This window comes from Felis catus, chromosome A1, assembly GCF_018350175.1.
Source record: "Felis catus isolate Fca126 chromosome A1, F.catus_Fca126_mat1.0, whole genome shotgun sequence".
NCBI lineage: Eukaryota > Metazoa > Chordata > Mammalia > Carnivora > Felidae > Felis > Felis catus.
Window position 1 is genome coordinate 176,836,004 of NC_058368.1, and position 18,564 is coordinate 176,854,567.

General features: G+C 49.5%; 1 protein-coding gene across 1 annotated transcript in view; it reads left to right on the plus strand.

The window, feature by feature from the left end:
• Positions 1-18,564, plus strand: part of SH3PXD2B (SH3 and PX domains 2B) — a 102,236-nt gene that overhangs the window by 68,362 nt on the left and 15,310 nt on the right. The window contains exons 6-9 of the mRNA XM_023259607.2: positions 101-126; positions 8,105-8,239; positions 12,332-12,436; positions 16,662-16,779. Coding sequence (XP_023115375.1) covers positions 101-126; positions 8,105-8,239; positions 12,332-12,436; positions 16,662-16,779 — 384 coding nt within the window. The remainder of the gene's footprint in view (positions 1-100; positions 127-8,104; positions 8,240-12,331; positions 12,437-16,661; positions 16,780-18,564) is intronic.

Below are 18,564 nucleotides of genomic sequence, written 5' to 3' on the forward strand. Positions count from 1 at the left end.
ATGTGGAATGGAGAATCTCCGTTTCCTAATGGAATAACTCGTGTCGCTATATAACAGTACTGACTTGTTATTCTCTCCCACCCCTTTCTTTCCTGTGCAGGGAGCATGTTGGGAAAAAGAAATCCGGTAAGAATATTTTTCCATTTTCTCCTATTCATTCAATGGTGAGCATACCCCTACTCTGCACCGATGGTTGCCAGTCCCTGGGCACTGCCTGAGGGATACAGCATGGGACTGGGTGGGTGGATGGGTGGATGGATGGGTTGATGCTTGATTGATTGGTTGATACCCCAGCCTGTTTTCCAAAAACAGTGTTGGAGGTTGTTGCATCCTGTGTCAAAAAGTTAGAGTGGATAAGACCTGCTGTCTTTCCCTGAGAATGCCTCAGAGGAATAGGGGAGCCCGATATCTCCTGACCACCTGTAGGGGGTTAAATACCTTTATTCTGCTGTAGACAGGGGAATGTGGTGACTCACAGCTAAGAGCATTCTTCTCAGGTGTTGGAAGGGGTCACAAAAGGAGGGACACTGGGTCTTAAAGAGTGAACGGGAGCTTTCCACAGACCGAAGGGGCAGTTAGGGCTGCGGGGAGGTGCACAGGCGGGAGGCACGGGTTTGGGCCCAGCCTCTGGGCTGCTGTTATTGCTGGGCAATAAGGGCCACTCTTTCCACCACCTCTGGTACTCACTCCCTTCTCCCGGGCACCAGTTCCCTTCCTTCCCAGCACCCCTTCCACTCCCTAGAGCAGTGATGGGAAAAGAGAAGGTGGGGATTTAGGTATGCACAGAGGAATGATTGAGTCATCGCAGGCCTGGGGTTGATAACTTTAGACTCACAATAGTCCAACCTTTTCTTCTGCAAACCCAGTATTATCTGCCCCCCCCCCCCCCGTATCTGCAGAGTCCCCTACCCACACCACCACACCTGGAGCCAGCATGGTCCTCGGAGCTTCCAGAATTCCAAGTTCTTTTATGTATCTAGGACTCCAGGAAGTTTGAGGGCATTGATAATGCTGTGGGGAGAGAAGGGCCAAGCAGAGATCCCAGAAGTAAAAAAGGATGCCTGCCTCCTCTCGTGGCCCTCCATTTCCTCATCTGTAAAATGGGGGATAATAATAGCAATCCATCTTGGAGGGTTATTGTAGGATTTATAGTAATATGTATAAAGCACTCAGACCAGTGCCTGGCACATTTTAAGTGATACGTGTTTGCTGCCGTCTTTATAGTGCTGCCATTAATTCAAAGCACATGGATGTCCCTGTCCAGCATCAGTAGAAATTCCAAATTGAGTAGCCCTGGTCCCTTTACTGCCCCCTGGGTACAGGGCCTGTGGTCAGCTTTACAGGGCCCAAGCTGTGCTTGCAAGGGAAAGTAGAGAGGAGCTAGGTCTCTGCCTCAAGGTCTCGTGTCTGGAACGAACGTCCGCCTTTCCCCAGCCAGTCTGTTTAGAGCTGCACTTTGCGTTTAATAAGTACTGGCCAGAGCCATGGCATCCTGTTCAAGCTGTGCACGGCCCTTGGGCTCTGAGGATAATGATACGTTTCTTAGAAAAGAACAGAGAGGAGAAGAGGAACTCTTGGGCTGATCACAAGAGTTTCTGGCTTTGAGTGTGCAGAGACTTTCCTGGAGAGAACGGCTGAAGGAAGAGAGGAAAGAGACAGCTCTAGTTTGCAAAAACCAAAGTGTCCGGTCGGAACAGGCTTGATGAGGGGACTGGTCTGGAAAAGAGAGAAGAAGCTTTAATTTGTGGTGATGACTATTACATCATTCACCTGCAATGATGGAGGGGTGGATTTATTTATAGTTCAGCTGGGTGGAAAATAGCATTTTTCTTTTCAGACTAAGGACCCATGCGGAGATGAGTCTTATTTTTTTATCTGACCTTTGAACTCTTCCTCTGTGTTAGTAATGGCCTTCTTGATTGAGTGTGAAAGGGATTTAAGGTCGACAGCCCAAACCCAGAGATTTCTGTGCTGGTACTCTGAATTGGAGAAAGCTCACCTGTCTCCAGAATTTGCCAGCAGACTTTGGCTAATGTGGTCTCAACTTCTGCTCATCTTGCAAGAAAAAAATCCTCCCACCAAAATTTAAGAAGTCATCTGGTTATTTAAGGAGCATCTTTCTTCTTGATTTTTCTACCCTTTACTTATTGAAGTATACTCTGAGTTACTGGCTCTTCCAGTAAGACTGGCAGTATGGTCAATTTCTGGAAAGAAAATCCCACTTTATCATTGCTCACTATATTTTGCCATAGCAAAAAAACTATTGACTGAGTGGCTTAAACGACAGAAGCTTATTTCTTTCCAAGTATGGAGCCTGGAAGTCTGAGATCAAGGTGCCGGCATTATCAGGTTCTGGCAAGAGTCCTTTTCCTGGCTTCTAGGCTGCTGTCTTCTCTCTGTGTCCTCCCATGGCAGAGAGAGAGCAAGAGCGAGCCCTCTGGTGTCTCTTCTAGTAAGGGCACTAGCCCCGTCCTGGGGGCCCCACCCTCATGACCTCATCGAAACCTAATTACCTCCCAAAGGCCCCACCTCCAGATGCCATCCCATGGGAATTAAAGCTTCAGTATATGAATTTTAGAGGGACAGAATTCAGTCCATGGCAGTTATCTTTAAAATTCAAAACAAGTCAGGGCACCTGGGTGGCTCAGTCGGTTAAGCATACACCTCCAGCTCAGGTCATGATCTTGCGGTCCATGAGTTTGACCCTGACATTGGTCTCTGTGCTGACAGCTCAGAGCCTGGAGCCTGCTTCAGATTCTGTGTCTCCCTCTCTGTCTGCCCCTCCCCTGCTTGCTCGCTCTCTCAAAAATAAACATTAAAAAAAATTTTAATAAAAATTCAAAACGTCATTATGAATCAAAACATCCCAACTAGGAAATTCTGTGGTAGATTAGGCACTGTACCTCTTGAGAATATTTTATCACACTTCCTCAATGTCAAAATCACCCTTCTGCTGTCGAATCTCCTCCTTTATGCTGACCTTTTCCTTTTCTTATTCCTGCTGGACCACAAGAATGACACTTCTTACCTAGGAACACTTTGATTTCAAACTTGTAGCTCCTAGTACTTAGCTACCTGCATCAACTTGAGGTATTGCTATTACATGCATTATAGAGCTTGGGTGCAGTATCACTGTCCACCGGTAGGTGTCCACCTAAAGCCTGAAGCCTAGTGTGGCCTGAAGCCTAGTGTGAGAATTCTGGTAGTCAAACCAATGAGGTTTTCATAAGTTGAGTGCTCTGCATAAAATGAAGGCAAAAGAACTGCTGGAAAGGCAGCCCCATGCACTTTTTTCTGAACCACTTAATGGCAGGGCACTTCGGTATAAAAGCTGCTGTCATAGAAGAAGAAGAAGAAGGAGATGTAAGACAGAGACGTGGCCCCTGAGCGAGCCTTGGAGGAAGTGCCAGCCCTGAGCCCTGTGCCAGTACCAGATCTGCTCATGGCCAGCCCAGAGTCCTAACCCTTGCTCCCTGACCTCCTCACTTCCTGGATTTGTGTCTTGTTTGCAGTGAGTCCCATGATTTTCTGATTCTGTCACTGCTGTTGGTTCTCCCAAATCCCCTTGGCAGCATGGTTGGGAGAGTTGGTGCAGAAATGAATAGATCACTCCATTGATCAGATTCCTGAAAACTATATGGTACAGGTGTACCACCATCAGTTGTTAAAACTGGGTGGCAACAATTAACTTTTTGGACAGAGCAACCATACTTAACTGGACCCTGACTTAATCGAAGCTCTGTCCCTACTTGTAGGCAAGAAGGAACAGTCTTTGGTTGCCCATAAGATGGACAGGTGCCTTCTGTAACTCTCAACACAGGAGGAGGCCTGGCGCCATGCCAAGCAAAGAGTTTCTAGAAGTTTCCCTTCATCATTTGTCGATTCAGTCCACAAATATCCGTTGAGTGTCTGTGCTAAGTGGCGAGTGAACAGGACAAACGCAGTTGTTGATTAAATGTTTACTAAGCACCTACTGTGTACCTGACAGTGCTCTAGGCCCCCAGGGAATGCAAAGGTAAACAAGATGTGGGAAGCCTTCTTACAGTCTGGTAGAACGAAGAGGAGGATAAAGAAAATGAAATGTTGTAGGTATGGCAAAGGAAGACATTTTAATTTCTTTCTGAGGAAGGAAGTCTGCCAAGGATGAGTTTTAGAATATTCTTTTTTTTTTTTCCTTCAGATGTTCATTGAGCCTAGTAGGTGCCCTTCACATTCTAGGCCAGATGTTGGCAAACTTTTTCTCTGAAGGGCCAGAAAGCAAATATTTTAGGGTTTGCAGGCCACATACAGGTTCTGTCAATAATAATAATTTTTCCTCTTCCTCTCCTTCTCCTTTACAACCCTATAAAAATAGAACAACTTTCCAAATTCCCTTTGCACCAAAGCAGACCACATGGGCCTGTGAGCCTTTAGGCAGGGAGTCCAACACTAAACAAGAGCCTGCACTCATGGGGCTTATGTTCTAGAGTGGGAAAACAGACAGGAAAACTAGTGACTACACAGACTCTGTGGTTTTTTTTTTTTAAACTCTATGGCAAAATAAAATTAGGTGAGGCAGTGCAGGGTGGTCAAGAGAAGGTTCCGTTGATGAGATACCACTTGAGCAGGACGCTGAACCATGCACTTTCCTATGCCATATTGGGGACAGTGGAGAAGACATGGTCAGAGAGATCAGGCAGGACCCCATGGGCCACCGGGCTTTTCCTGAGTGAGGCAGAGCCACTGTAGGGTCTTGACCTTTGGGGAACATGATCTTACACATCTTTTGAAAGGATCACTATAGCTGCTGTGTCCAGAGCAAATCGTAGCAGTCAAGGCTGGGGCAAGAGACGAGTTAGGAGGCTAAGAATAGGTGGTTCCCACGTGAATGCAGAGGAGAGGAAAAGGCATCCTGAAAACAGCCTATGATGTTTTCTAGGTACACCAGGGATGAGGGAGCCAAAAGACACGGCCATAAAGGCCAGCAGAGTCCAGATTGTAGAGAACCTGAGGGCATTGGGGAGCCACAGCAGGTGCTGAGCAGGGAGAGGCATGATCAGAGTAGCATTTTTGAAGCAAGCACTCTGCAATATGGAGGACAGGATAGAGACCAGTTATAAGTGTCGTTTCCCCCCTCCCCCCACCCACCACCACCACCATCCCAAAGAAGCCTCACTCAGTCCCTGGTGCAGAGGATGTGAGTAAAGTCAGGTGACAAAGCACTAAAAAGGTCCACCCTCCTCAAACCTGTGGCTCTGTGACAAAGAATCCCGACCTGCCTCCAGGTGGCAGCAGAGAACCCCCAGGCATGAGTACAGCCGCACTGTGACTCCACCAGCCCCCTGACCTCCTGCCTGGAAGACCCTGGGCACCTGAGCAGTGGGCACAAGTTCCAACCTGACTGTGAAGTGGATACTTTTCTCCTGTCTTCTCCAGTTCTTTCTCTCAAGTTAAGGCACAGAGAAACACAGTTGGCCTGGATACAGCCCACCAGAGGGCCAAATCAGAAGAGTAGCTGCATTCCTGGGATTGTGATCCCCAAGGCAGGCTATTTCCCGGGGTAAAAACTCTAGACTCTGGAGTCTCTACCTCTTGCATTCCCTGGGGAAATTGTCCCCAGCTCTCAATGGCCAGGAGCCTCCAGCAATCCAGAATCTACCTCCATTCACTCACATGGTAGGATCTTTGTGGGCCCAGTGCCAGGTGGTTCAGGACACCATCAAGACTTCTGCTGTCCAGAGCTTATTATCTAGTGGGGGCAGTGGGAGGGGCAATAACCAGCTTGCTCGAAGGCGACCGAAAGCCCAGCTGGGCTGGCTGGGGTGGACTGTTGTGCTCAAGGCAATGAGGAAGTCAGCCCTGCAGGCCAGCCTCAGGAGAGGTGCTGGAGGAGAGAAGATACCCCTGAGAGACACAAGGAAATAAAACTTGGCCTTACTGGTCCCCGGGGGTGCTCATAGGTGCTCGTGGGAACCCACAGAGAAGGAAAGCAAGCGGGCCTCAGACCGCACTTCCTTCCCTAGCGTCTTTTCTTTCCTCACCTACCCCCACCACACCCCACCACGCTGGGAGCCTTTGAGCCAGGTGGACCTGATTCAAGTCTGGCTTTGTCACCATCCAGCTGTGGGACCCGAGGGAAGTCACTTGATATCTCGGGGCCTCTCTTTTCGTGTCTGTAAAACAAGGTAGTAGCCACCTTCCAGGTGGTTGTGTTGACATAGTTTATGTATGGTGTGCAGCCATACAGTTTACGTGTGATGTGACGGGCATTCGTGTGGGGCTGCTTCCCTCCAGACCTGCTCCCGAACCTTTGGCCTACATCTCCCTCTCTCTCCTCTGCTCTTTCTCTGTTCCCGTGCTTTCTCTACCCAGGGTGGCCCTGGGACCCTCCCACTCCTGTTTCCCTCCATCAACCTCAGCTGGGAAGAGGCACTGGCCTCAGTCACGGAGCCAAGAGGCAGTAACGCTTCACCCTGCTACAATGCCCTATTCTGGCTTCCCACATCAAAAATTCAGAGCGCATGGTGCTGACAAAGGGCTTTTGTGCTCTTTCTGGATGCCGAAGGCTGGAGGGCACTGGCATGCTGGTAAATACTTCACAACCAGCTTTCTGATCGAAAGCCCTGCTTTGTAGCATTTGCCAATATCCATGGTGTAAATACTCCCACGGTGGCCAATTTCAGGCTACCGGCAAGGCGCCACCCAACAGAGCTGGGAAGAGATGCACAAAACGGGCTCACGGTGGCCTGGCGCTCGCACACCACTCCGTTACCGGGTGTGCTTGGACACAGAGAGGTGGGATTCCCTGGCTATTTCAGTTGTTTATGGAAACAATAGGAGGAAATGCTGTGAATCAGGACTTGCAGAAAATGAAGACCCTGTGGCCAGAAATGTCAGGCTGCCCTCCCACCGCATTCCGTCTGCTGCTCTAAGAGGGCCATTCCCTTCTCTTTGGAGTCTCTGAATCCAGATTTCCCTTTACATCAGCCATAGTCTGCAATATCTTTGCTTTTGTTAGGCAGGTGTGATTTACTGCTTAACCAGGACCACACAACTCCAGAGGGCACCATCCACCGCGTCCAGTGGAAACTGCCTCTCCTGGCGCACCTGTCCACACCCTTCTCTCCCACTGCCACTGCCGTGGTCCAAAGCCACCGCCGTCTCCTGCCTGACAGCTGGTCTCCGTCTGGTCTCCTGCTTTCTTTCCGGGCTCCGTGTGGCAGCCAGAATTATCTTTCTAAAGATGTAAATCTGTACTTGTCATTCCTTTCTTCAAGTCCTCTACTGGCTTTCTACTTGAGGGTGAAAAAAATCCAAACTTCTTATCTGCCTGCTCTGGCCCTTGCCTGCCTGTGTGTCTTCATACGGGACCGCTGTCCTCACTCACTGGACTTCAGTCCCCTGCCCTCCTCCCAGTTCCTAGAAGGCTCCGGGCCCTTTCCCATCCGAGAGTCTGCCTGCACCGTTCTTTCCCCATCCTCTCATGTCTTCTGTTCATGCCCCTGTCTTAGGGAGGTCTTGTTCACCACCCCATTGAATGTGGCATCCCCTTTCCCAGTCTTGGTCCAGCTTCCTGGTTGTTTCCAGCAATGTAGCTATCAAAAATTAATACTTCTATTATCCTGTATACTTGTCATGATGTACATTTGTTTATGTGCCCCAACTAGGTTAACTTACTTGAGACTGGGAGTCATGTCTGTTTCATTCACTTTAGTACCCCCAGCACCTAATAGAGGGTCTGGAACATCACTGGTGACTTCCTGAATTACGAGATGAGTGATTTTGGATGGGCGGGTGGGTGGACGGATAAATGGATGGAAGGGAGGATTGGTATGCATGAATGCACTTTCCCATCAGGCTGTCTGCTTCTTCAAGGCAGGTACCATATCTTGACCAACTCTGAATCCCCAGTGCCTTGCACAGTGTCTGCATAGAATAGGTATTTGGTAAATTTTGGTGGTTGCACGAGCAAATTATGCAGGAAGGAATGGATGAGGTGACCCTCAAGGTAAGTCCTATGATAGCTTCTTTCTCTCTTTGGAATGTTCTCCTGACCCACCCTTCTCCCCTGGCTCTCGCTCCTTCACGTGTGGGCAGTGGCTGCATGTGGGTTTTGTATCCACAGGGGGTGACCTGACCTCAGTGGACCCCATGGTCCTGGAGCAGTATGTGGTGGTGGCAGACTACCAGAAGCAGGAGAGCTCGGAGATCAGCCTCAGCGTGGGGCAGGTGGTGGACATCATCGAGAAGAACGAGTCAGGTAGGGAAACGAAACCATCTCCCTCCCCTCCCTACACTGTCCCCGAGCCCCTAGGACAGGAGATGTTTAGAAACACAGAAACAGCAATCGCTGATCTGAGCTGGGCCGTTTCCACAGATCCAGCGGACAACCTCTTAGAAAGCTGCCTCTGTTTGATCACGGTGCTCAGATATCCCCCTTGCTCACAACTCGCCAGCATCCTGTTGGGTCCGTTGTTACCGATTTATTCTGAGGGTCACATTTCGTGAACGGGCCTTCTGGTTTCAAAGCCACTTAGAGACATGGAGTCCAGCATTCCACTGGAACATTGCCTTTGATTACCGTGGGAGTCTTCACGAAGGCTCCGCCAGCTGTAGGCTCTGGTGGGACGGACACGCCACCTGACTCTTCGGCCCACCTGTCATCACGGGGGCCACTGGTCATGTACACTGGCCAGGTCTGGGACGGAATGTGGTATGATCCGACACTGAGCCTGAACTCTGCACCTCACAGCAGTCCAGCTTGCTGCTCCTCTCAGTCCATCAATGCTCTCGTATGCAAAATATGCAAAATAGAAAACGCTGCTACTTCCAAGAGCTATTATCAGGATCAAATGAGATAGTGCCTAGAGTGTGCCTGGCACACAATAGGTACTCAAGGATGTGGGTTTCCCTCCCGGTTGCCTTCCTTAGCCACAGAGTAGCCATCAGCACTATCGAAAGAAAAGGGCAAGGAGTAGGGGGTGAGCAGCTCCTCTCCAGGAAAAAGTGGCATAAACCCACCCGCTTTGTTGTGGCTAAAATGTGACCTTGCCTAATAATACGATTGGCAGGCCCGTCTTTGTGACACCCTGTTGGCCAGTTAAGGACCAACAAACGGCCAAGAAACAGAGGGAAAGCTGTGTTTGCAGCAGCATCTGAATCATGTTACCACAGTCATGAGATCTGCATTAGCCAACCAAACTCGTTAATTACTCAATATAGCAACTACCATCCCTGCATCACAGCCAAAGAAACAAGACGCTAAGTGACGTGGTCACTCACCCCAGATCTCATGACAGGTTACCGAGCTGGAATTCCAAACCAATTCCAGCTGGCCCCAAGGGCACGTGACTTTCTGATTCCTGGGAATGAATATGTGCTCCGCAGGGACTAAGGAAGGCAGCCCCCGCCCCTCTGGGCAGCCCGCTTGCGTGAAGTCGGGGAGACTCCGTGGCTGGGAGGAGAGTGGAAGCCGGGATGGGGTGTTGAGGATAAGCCTCGTGTGTCCAGAAGGCGGCAGGGGAAAGGAGGCAGACAATGAAATCTTCCTGGGGCCAAAAAACTGGCAACATTTATTTTTGATTGTATTTTACCAGCCAAGTAATACTGGACACATTCTTCTTAGAACAACCATAAAGTTAAAATCTGCTTTTTCCACTAGCTTCAACATTAGTCCCCTTTCAAAACCCCAAATAGACCCTCTAACGGTTCACTCCGAATCCTTCTTGATAACTGTATACACATCCATATACGTATATGTATATGTGTGTCTTTGTGCATGTGTGTATGTGTGTGAACTGTATGTCTACATGTGTGCCCATACATAGATACGTAACCATATGCACACACACACAACATTTTGTGTGTGTTGATATAACTTTATAGTTTAACCCCAGTGTTATCATTCTGTACCTTTTGATCATTTTGATCTGCAACATGCTTTTTAGTCAACATTCAGCTTTTATTCCCTTAACATCTGCCTACTGTTGATCTGCCTAAGCCATATTTTTCTCTACCATGAATAGAATATCTGTGCACACTGGTGAGTGTTTCTTTAGGTTAGACAATGAGACATAGAACTACTGGACCGTAGGTACACATATTTTGAATTTCAAGATCCTGCCAAATAGCCTCCAAACTGGTCATGGCAATTTACTCTCCCTCTAGCAACGAACGCATGAGGCATTGGTGCAGAGTTAAGAGCTGAGACTGTGAGGCTAGGACAGCCTAGGAATGAATCCTGGCTCTGCCACTTTCTTTGTGACCTTAGTCAAGTCACTGCCTCTCTCTGAGCCTCGGCTTCCTCATCTGTAGAATGGGGCAGTAATAGTAGGCAGCTCGTAGGGCTATTGTGAGGATCCCACCAGTCAGATGTCAAGCACTGTGACAGTCTGGCACACGTTACTGTCGTTATATAGTGAGTTTCCTGAACCCCCACACAAATACCGGCAGATACGAGTTCTTAGGAAGACATACGATGTATCTTCTAATTTCTGGTTTTCCACAGACTTATCCACCCCATTCACTCGCGTGCGCGCGTGCACACACACACACACACACACACACACACACACAGCCACCAAAACTTGTATTGCAAAAGGAGTGTCCAGCCGAGTAAAGTAGGTGACTTCCAAGTCAGGGAGGTCAAAAGCAAAGGCCTCCCTGTAAAACCAGAAAGGCTACTCAGTAGGCTGCCCCTTCCTTCTCTTCTTTTTTGGGGTCTCCAGGGCTTGGAGGTATGTGATCTTGGGGAGCAGATCCTGTTTTTCCATTATACTGTGCAGATGCCTGTTGGGCCCTGTGTTAATTTCCAGTTGCCATTGCGACGAAGTACCACAAACTTAGTGGCCTCGAACCACGTAAATTATTTATCTTACAGTTCTGTAGGTCTCAAGTCCAAATTGGGTCCCACTGGGCTAACATCAAGGCGTTGGCAGGGCTGAGTTCCCGTCTGCAGGTTCTGGGTAGGATTTGCTTCTCTGCCTTTTCCAGTCAGTTTCTAGAGGCCACCCCATCCCTTGGCTCATGGTCCGTCCCCAGTCCTCAGAGCCAGCAGTACTGTGCCTCTCTCGTCTTTCCTCCGCAGCCACACCTCCCTGACTCTTCTTCTGCCTCCCCTGTAATGCATGGGGCCCACCCTGATAACCCCAGATAACCCCCTATTTGTAGTTCAGCTGCTTTGCAACCTTGATCCCACCACCTGCAACCTTAGTTCCTTCACATAGGCACAGGTTCCCAGGATGAGGACACAGACATCTTTGGCCAGTCACTGTTCTGCCTGCCACAGGGTATAAGCCCTTCTCGAAAGGAGGAGGACCTGAATCTGGGTGAGGGGCCTCTCAGTTACACTGCAGCCAGATTTACTTTAACATGAGCAAATGCAAACTCAGTGTCTCAGATAAGTCATCAGGGCAGTGGCTTCAGTATCTCTTAGCCCTGGGTGCACATAGCAGCTTTGCCCTGAGCCATGTGAACTTGGACAAGTGTACCGACTTCTTGGAGCCTCAGTTTCCTCATCTGTGCAATGGGGATGATAATCTGAAGATTATATAAAACAGTGTAAGTAAAATGGTTAGTGCCTTGCATACCTTAGTGAAGATAGCTACATTCTTTACTCTCACCATTCAGGATGACCTTTCTCTCCCCTGTCCCAGCTCAGAAGTGGGTTTCTTTCTTTCTTTTTCTTTCTTTCTTTCTTTCTTTCTTTCTTTCTTTCTTTCTTTCTTTCTTTCAAGTTTATTTATTTGAGAGAGACAAAGACAGAGTGAGCAGGGGAAGGGCAGAGAGAGAGGGAGACAGAGAATCCCAAGCAGGCTCCACACTGTCAGCGCGGAGCCCAATGTGGGGCTCAGACTCAAAAAACCATGAGATTATGACCTGAGCCGAAACCAAGAGTCAGACGTTTAACCAACTCAGCCACCCAGGTGCCCCTTCTTTTTTTTTTCTTTTTAATGTTTATTTATTTTTGAGAGAGAGAGAGAGAGAGAGAGAGAGAGAGAGAGAGAGAGAGAAGGGGGGCAGGCACAGAGGGAGGGGAACAGAGGATCCAAAGCCGGCTCTGTGCTGCCAGCAGTGAGCCCGATATGGGGCTCAAACTCACAAACTGTGAGATCATGACCTGAGCTGAAGTCCGATGCTTAACCACCCAGGCGCCCCAGAAGTGGGTTTCTTCTTAGGCTATTCTTAGCAGTTAGCAGGCAGCTAACATGGGTAGCTGTGTTCCATGACAAAATGGCAACTTTTTTGCCTTACCCTAAGCATGGACTCATAGTGGCTGAACATATTATTATACTCTGACCCCCAAGCTGCACATCTGACCCAACTAACATCAGTCTGCACTCTCATTTTCCAGGTTGGTGGTTTGTCAGCACGGCTGAAGAGCAAGGCTGGGTCCCCGCAACCTGCCTGGAAGGGCAGGATGGTATGCAGGATGAGTTTTCACTACAGCCTGAAGAAGGTAGGAAGGAGTTGGAGCCTTGCACTTGCCATGGGGTTGGGGCTAACAGCGAGCCCACCCTTAGGGGCCTTTGGGAGCCAACCGAGGTGAGGCTGGCCAGAGCTGGGGACCTAACACTTCCATGAGACCCCCAGGAGGGCCCCAGCCTGATCACCCCAGCACCTCACTATTCCTCACTCGAACCATTCTGACGGCCAAGATGCTGGGCTCCTTCCAGCTCATTCGCGAGACATCTGAAAGTATCTATCAACGTGTGCTTTCTCAGCGACCAGTCTGGGTGTCAGCATTAGGACTGACCCTCTCCACGCACACTTCCGTTTCCTGGAGAACTTACCCTACAGGTGTCCTGAAGGGTGGTTCCTACAATGCCAAAAATGCTAACGCCCAGCTGACTCTGTTTTCCCCACTAGAAGCATTCCTGAGACTAGAGTAGGAGTCCATCTTAGCTAATAAATCGAAGGGTTTTAGAGTCAGACCTGAATGTGAGTTAGCTGAGTTGGGCCAGCACCTTAACCTCTCTCCACCTCAGCCTCCTCCTCTAAAAATGGAAATGATGGTGTCTGTACCGTGAGATTGTTTTTTCTTAATCAAAGGAGATTCCACATGCAAAGCATTTGGCAAAGAACCGGAGACAATAAATAACTGGGAACAGTTATTAAATAACTGTGCCTTACCCAGGGGTGACGATTTGGGCTTTTAGCTGACTGTTCGGGGGAAAGCACAAAACCACTTTTTGTGTTTATCAGAAAAGAGGGTGACAAGAAGGGGGATAATTCTGTGCTGAAAGGTTAATAAAAAATGTGTATGTGGGTTTGCGTTTAGTTTTATTACAGCCAGCACCCCTCATCGAAAACGTATGTCGTTTTACTGGTGGTTTTGTGGGGCCCCCAAGCTCTGAGGGGCTGGGCCAACTCAAAGAATCCACTCAGATTCAGGGGTTGTGGTGTTCTGCATGAGAGCTGTAGCTCCCTTAGGCAGTTGATGATGACCATTGTGGGCACCCCGCTGTAAGAGACTGATTGTTAACCCCATCTGATAGATGAGGAGACAGGCTCAGAAAGGTAGAGACACTTGGTTGGGGTCACACAGCTAAAAGGTGGAGAGATCCCACATTTTCCTAAGTTTGCACATTTTTCTTCTCCCTTGACACAAGGGCTTCTTTTAGTGCCTCTTTATAAGTCACGCTAGGAATAGAATTATATCTACTGGTGGCCTCTGCACCCGAGTTCAAGGCTAATACTCAGGAAGTTGGTCCTTTTAAGATACCTGGGGCTTGGCGTAGGCTCAGAAATAATTCCTCCTAAACGGGAATGCGCGCTCAGCGTCCCCTTTGCCTCCAGACACTGGGAGTGCTTTCTTCTCACCTCTGCCTTCTGCCCTTCACCTCTACATGCTGCCTGTCCAGTCTCATGGAGGTACTGGTCTTTGCCCCGGCCTGTGGGCCGCCGCCGGACTCTGGGGGACTTGTATGCCATCAGCTGGCGTCAAGGTGCCTACCTTGGGGTTTTCTTCCCTGTTCAGTGTTTGGAGCTGGGTCCCTGCGTCTGCATGCGTCTTCCTGCTCGGGGACTGCCCATGCCTGTTGCATGTGAGAAACAGTGACCTTGCCTGTTCTGTGTGTGTTGGTATGTAGGTTTGGGCAGTATTTCTCAGCCTGGGGCTCTAAAGTTTACCAGGTTGAAAAATAATGCCTGGGGCCTCTATAATGCTGAGCCAGTGACCTGTTTCTTTTATCAGACACATCACAAGGGGAAGAAACCCACATCAAACTGTCCTAGGCCAAAAGGGAAATGTATCAGCTCGTCACTGAAAAGTCTGGGGAAGGACTAGCTTCAAGCATGGCTGGATCCAGGGGCTTGAAAACATTATGGGGACCTGGGACTTAACTCTCCTCCCCTCTGCTCTGCTGTCTACCTTGCCGACACCATTTTCTCATGACAGCAATTCCAGGCACCTTTCAGAGATACCTACCAAAGAAAGTGCTTCTCCTTCAACACAAGTCTTAGGACTGGTTCTGACCAACCCACATGCTATCCCTGAACCAATCACAGTGGCCAGGGGAAGACAGCACTTTGGCCAGGCCGGGGTCCTGCACCCTCCCCGTCCCTCCAAGGCAGTGGTGAGGTCAGCCTTACCCAAACCATGTGGATGGAGGCTGGTAGTGGCGACAGAGGAAGGGCAGACGGACGCTAAGCATGCAGTGTCAGCGGGCACCTGCCATGCAGTCTGCAAGGTTTCCCACTGTAAGGTTTGTTCGGGATCACTAAGTGTTTCATGGAGCCCAGAGAGCGCCTCCGGGTGCCGGAGAATCTCCCTGTGTAATTCAGGTGAGGGGTGCGCCCCCAGGAGTCCAAGGCCCGTAGGACTGACAGCATTTAGTCTAGGACTGAAGCAGCAACCCTTCCCACCCAACCAGAGAGAACTTCTGTGCATCTACGGGTCTGAATTACCCCCTGCACCCCTCACAGCACCCGCACCCACCCTGCAGCTACCATGAGTGAGGGGAGCAGCTGACTCTGCTGTACGCAGGATATCTGCAACTTGAGTCAGCTCAGCCCCCACAGAGCAGGTCAGTGGGCTAGATCAATAAATAAATAAACTCCCTCTGTGTTTTCCACCTCCCTCGACACCAGCTGGGCAGGCCACAGACAGCTTGTGGTGTTTTCCCAAAGAGAAGAGAGTCGGCCCCAACACGCTGGCCATCAACACCAGCCCACAGCTGGCTCGGTCACTCCCTGGGGGCCGGAATGTAAGCTAAATAGGAAAGCCCTTCCGTGTCCTCTTCAGGGTCCCTGGGGACACTCATCTGTTCTGTCTCAGGAGTCCCTGCTGACAGTGTTGAGCACGGGAGCTATTCTCTTGTTCTCCGGAGGGCCCTGCCAGCTTGTGACAGTGAGCAGTCCTCCAAGCAGAGCCTGAGAAATAGTCCCATGGCTTTGAGGGGAAAGAGTGAGGCACCACTGAGAGTGAGGTGGAAGGCACCCCAGTCACATTAACGAAAGTTGAAGCAGGCAGTGATTTCACTGTGCACACGTGTGTGTGCGCGCGTGCGGTCATGTGTGTGCATAAAATTATCATGTGACACGCTTAAAACGAATACAGTGTTAAATGTCAATTATATCTCAAAAAAACCAAAATATTAAAAATAAAATTGAAGCTTCAGGCGTGGTTGGATCCAGCGGCTTGAAAATAATTAATGAAAAATGAAGATCAGTTACCCACTAGGTAATGACAATTGCTTTTAAAAATTAAAGGAAGAGGGGCGCCTGGGTGGCGCAGTCGGTTGAGCGTCCGACTTCAGCCAGGTCACGATCTCGCGGTCCGGGAGTTCGAGCCCCGCATCGGGCTCTGGGCTGATGGCTCGGAGCCTGGAGCCTGTTTCTGATTCTGTGTCTCCCTCTCTCTCTGCCCCTCCCCCGTTCATGCTCTGTCTCTCTCTGTCCCAAAAAAATAAATGTTGAAAAAAAAAAATTAAAAAAAAAAAAAATTAAAGGAAGAAAGAAAATTGCTAGCTGTAGCCTCCTTGGTAGGGATTTCAGCCTGAAACCATCTGTTGCCAAATCCAGCTTACCCCTGAACCCTCTACCAGCAAGAATGTGGAGGAGCCACAGATGACTTAACCCCCTCTGGCATGAGCTAGGTGGCTCCCACCAGGCCTTTGGGAACTATTCATTTACTAAACGTTGACTAATGTACTAAATAGTTACACAGTATTGCCAGTACCGTGCCCAGTGCTAGAGACAGAGGAATAACTGAGACAGACACAAATCCCTACCTTCGTGGTGCTTGTATTCTAGCAGAGAACACAGACACAAAACACAATCACCAGGTAAATTGTATGGTGTGTTAGAAGGTAATTCCTGGTATGAGGAAAAAAATAAACCTGGGTAAGGGGGATGAGATTGCCATGAGTTGGAATACTGCATAAAGCAAGGTCAAGGAAAGTAACCTTGAAGCACAGCCTTGACCTTGAGGAAGATGAGGATGACTGCATGACCCTGAGGGATTTCAGAGGGACAGAGGGATTGGGACCTGACCTGTGTCCTGTTGCTGCTTGCACAGGGTCATCCAGGCCTAAATGAGGGCCTAGGGGGTCCCCAGAAATTTCTGGAGGAAATCCTTCCTTTCAGTGGGCAAGGGCGTCTCATGTATCACAGCCTTGGCCGTCAGCATCCCAGGACTCTCACTGTCTTTGACTTAACCCAGCATCCCTTTGTCCCTGCAGAGGAGAAGTACACAGTCATCTACCCGTACACAGCTCGCGACCAGGATGAGATGAATCTAGAGCGAGGGGCTGTGGTGGAGGTGATCCAGAAGAACCTGGAAGGCTGGTGGAAGATCAGGTACCTGCTGCAACTGAGTGGTCACATGGTCTCTGGCTGCTCAGAGGTCTGTAAGTGATTACAGATGGATGGGATGAGGTTTTGGCCTGAGCCACAAAAGGATGCTTCTCCTCGGTGCCATTTAGACTCCCTCCCTATCCAGATCATTCTCTAAAAATCTGTAATAGACAAAACCTCCAAATGCCCCAAACCACAGATAGCGGTAACCCTGTTGAGCAAGACTGGTTTCCGCCCCCATGTGTTTCTCGTAAGGAGATGCTGCATTGCCCTGTGCGGGTGATTTCCCACTCCAGCCCTGCTCTGACACCAACAGGATGCATAACACCACAGGACCGCAACTCATCCTAGAGCCAAAAATTGCCCTCATCTCAGAGTTCAGTAGTATAAGCTGGAGACCAGCTTTCGAACTCTTTATCACAGCTCTTTCGCCTATGTGATGCAATCAGAACCCTGTGAGCGCCAACTCCTCCTGGCCTGCCTGCCGCTTCACCAGTGTTAGTCCTGGGAACCCCTCCTTGGTTACCTTGGGAGGCAGGCAGTGGCAACAAGACATCAGGGCAAAAAAAGAAGTCCTTGGGACCTGGTGTCTATACAGCAATATGATGCAGGATATTAGGGCCATTCATCGGGGATCAGCCTGTGGCATTTCATTCATTCACTCAACAAACACACACCAAGAATCTGTACTGGGCCAAGCCCCGTTCTGGGAGTTGGGGAGTCAACAGTGAGAAAGACACGGAGGTTCACACCAGCAGGCACGGCAGGCAGGCTCAGTCCCCCGGCAGGGTGGTGATGCATGGGGACTCTGGAGCACAGAAGAGGAGCTCCTGAGCTCAGGGGGCAGGATGGCTTCCTGGGAGGGGTCTACAGAACTGAGGTTTGAAGCAGGAGTAGTGACAGTGACACCTAACGTATCCTGAGTGCATATGGTATCAGCTACATTACGAATTATCCCAAAACTTAGTGGCTCTGGAATTCAAGGAGTGACTTACTCGGGTCCCTCCTGAGGTTGCGGTAGGATGTCAGCGACGCATGCCATCATCTGAAGGTTCAGCTGAGGCTGGAAAGTGACAAACCAGGATTTAAACCTGTACCTTTCTCACCCCAGAGCCACTCACCTCTACGTGTGCTGCTCCACTTGTGGCTTTGTGACCCCAGACAATAAATTGTCTCGTGCCGAGGGCCTGGATTCTAGATAGCATGACATTTTCCAGTTAGGACAAGATTTGCTCCCGCTCAGAAGGTATTTTAAGATTGAAAGGTATCAAATCCTGCAGATTTCTGTCTCCTGTAAATTGCCTTCCAGTTATAAAGGACCTTTGTCGTCACTGAAACACAGTGCTATTTAGTTCTTGAAGTGATTCTTGACAAGAGATTTGGCCTTGCCATATATCATCTCCAGCCATTCAGGTCTCTTCCACTCTCCCCCAGAGGTGTGGGCATGCATTATGTGGGCCAGACCAGCGGGGTGCTTGCAAATAGTTGACATCCGGTTCTCAAGGGAAAACTACCCTTGAGTTGTGGTGTTTTCCAAAGTGTACATAGTCCCACCGGGTGATTCCAAGCCTCCCGTGCAACGTCACTAAATGTGGAGTTTGGAAGAGACAAACACAGTTGACGCTCACCAGTTGGTGCAAGCAGGCTCCAGCACCCCTCTGGTCCAATTTGACCCCTCGGCTCATGCTATGAAACTGAGCTCTGTTGTGCAGAGAATTAAGCGATCGCATTCATTGAATCCCTTTGGAATTCAGTGAGCTGTCCGTCAGGGTCTCGGTCACTCTGCAG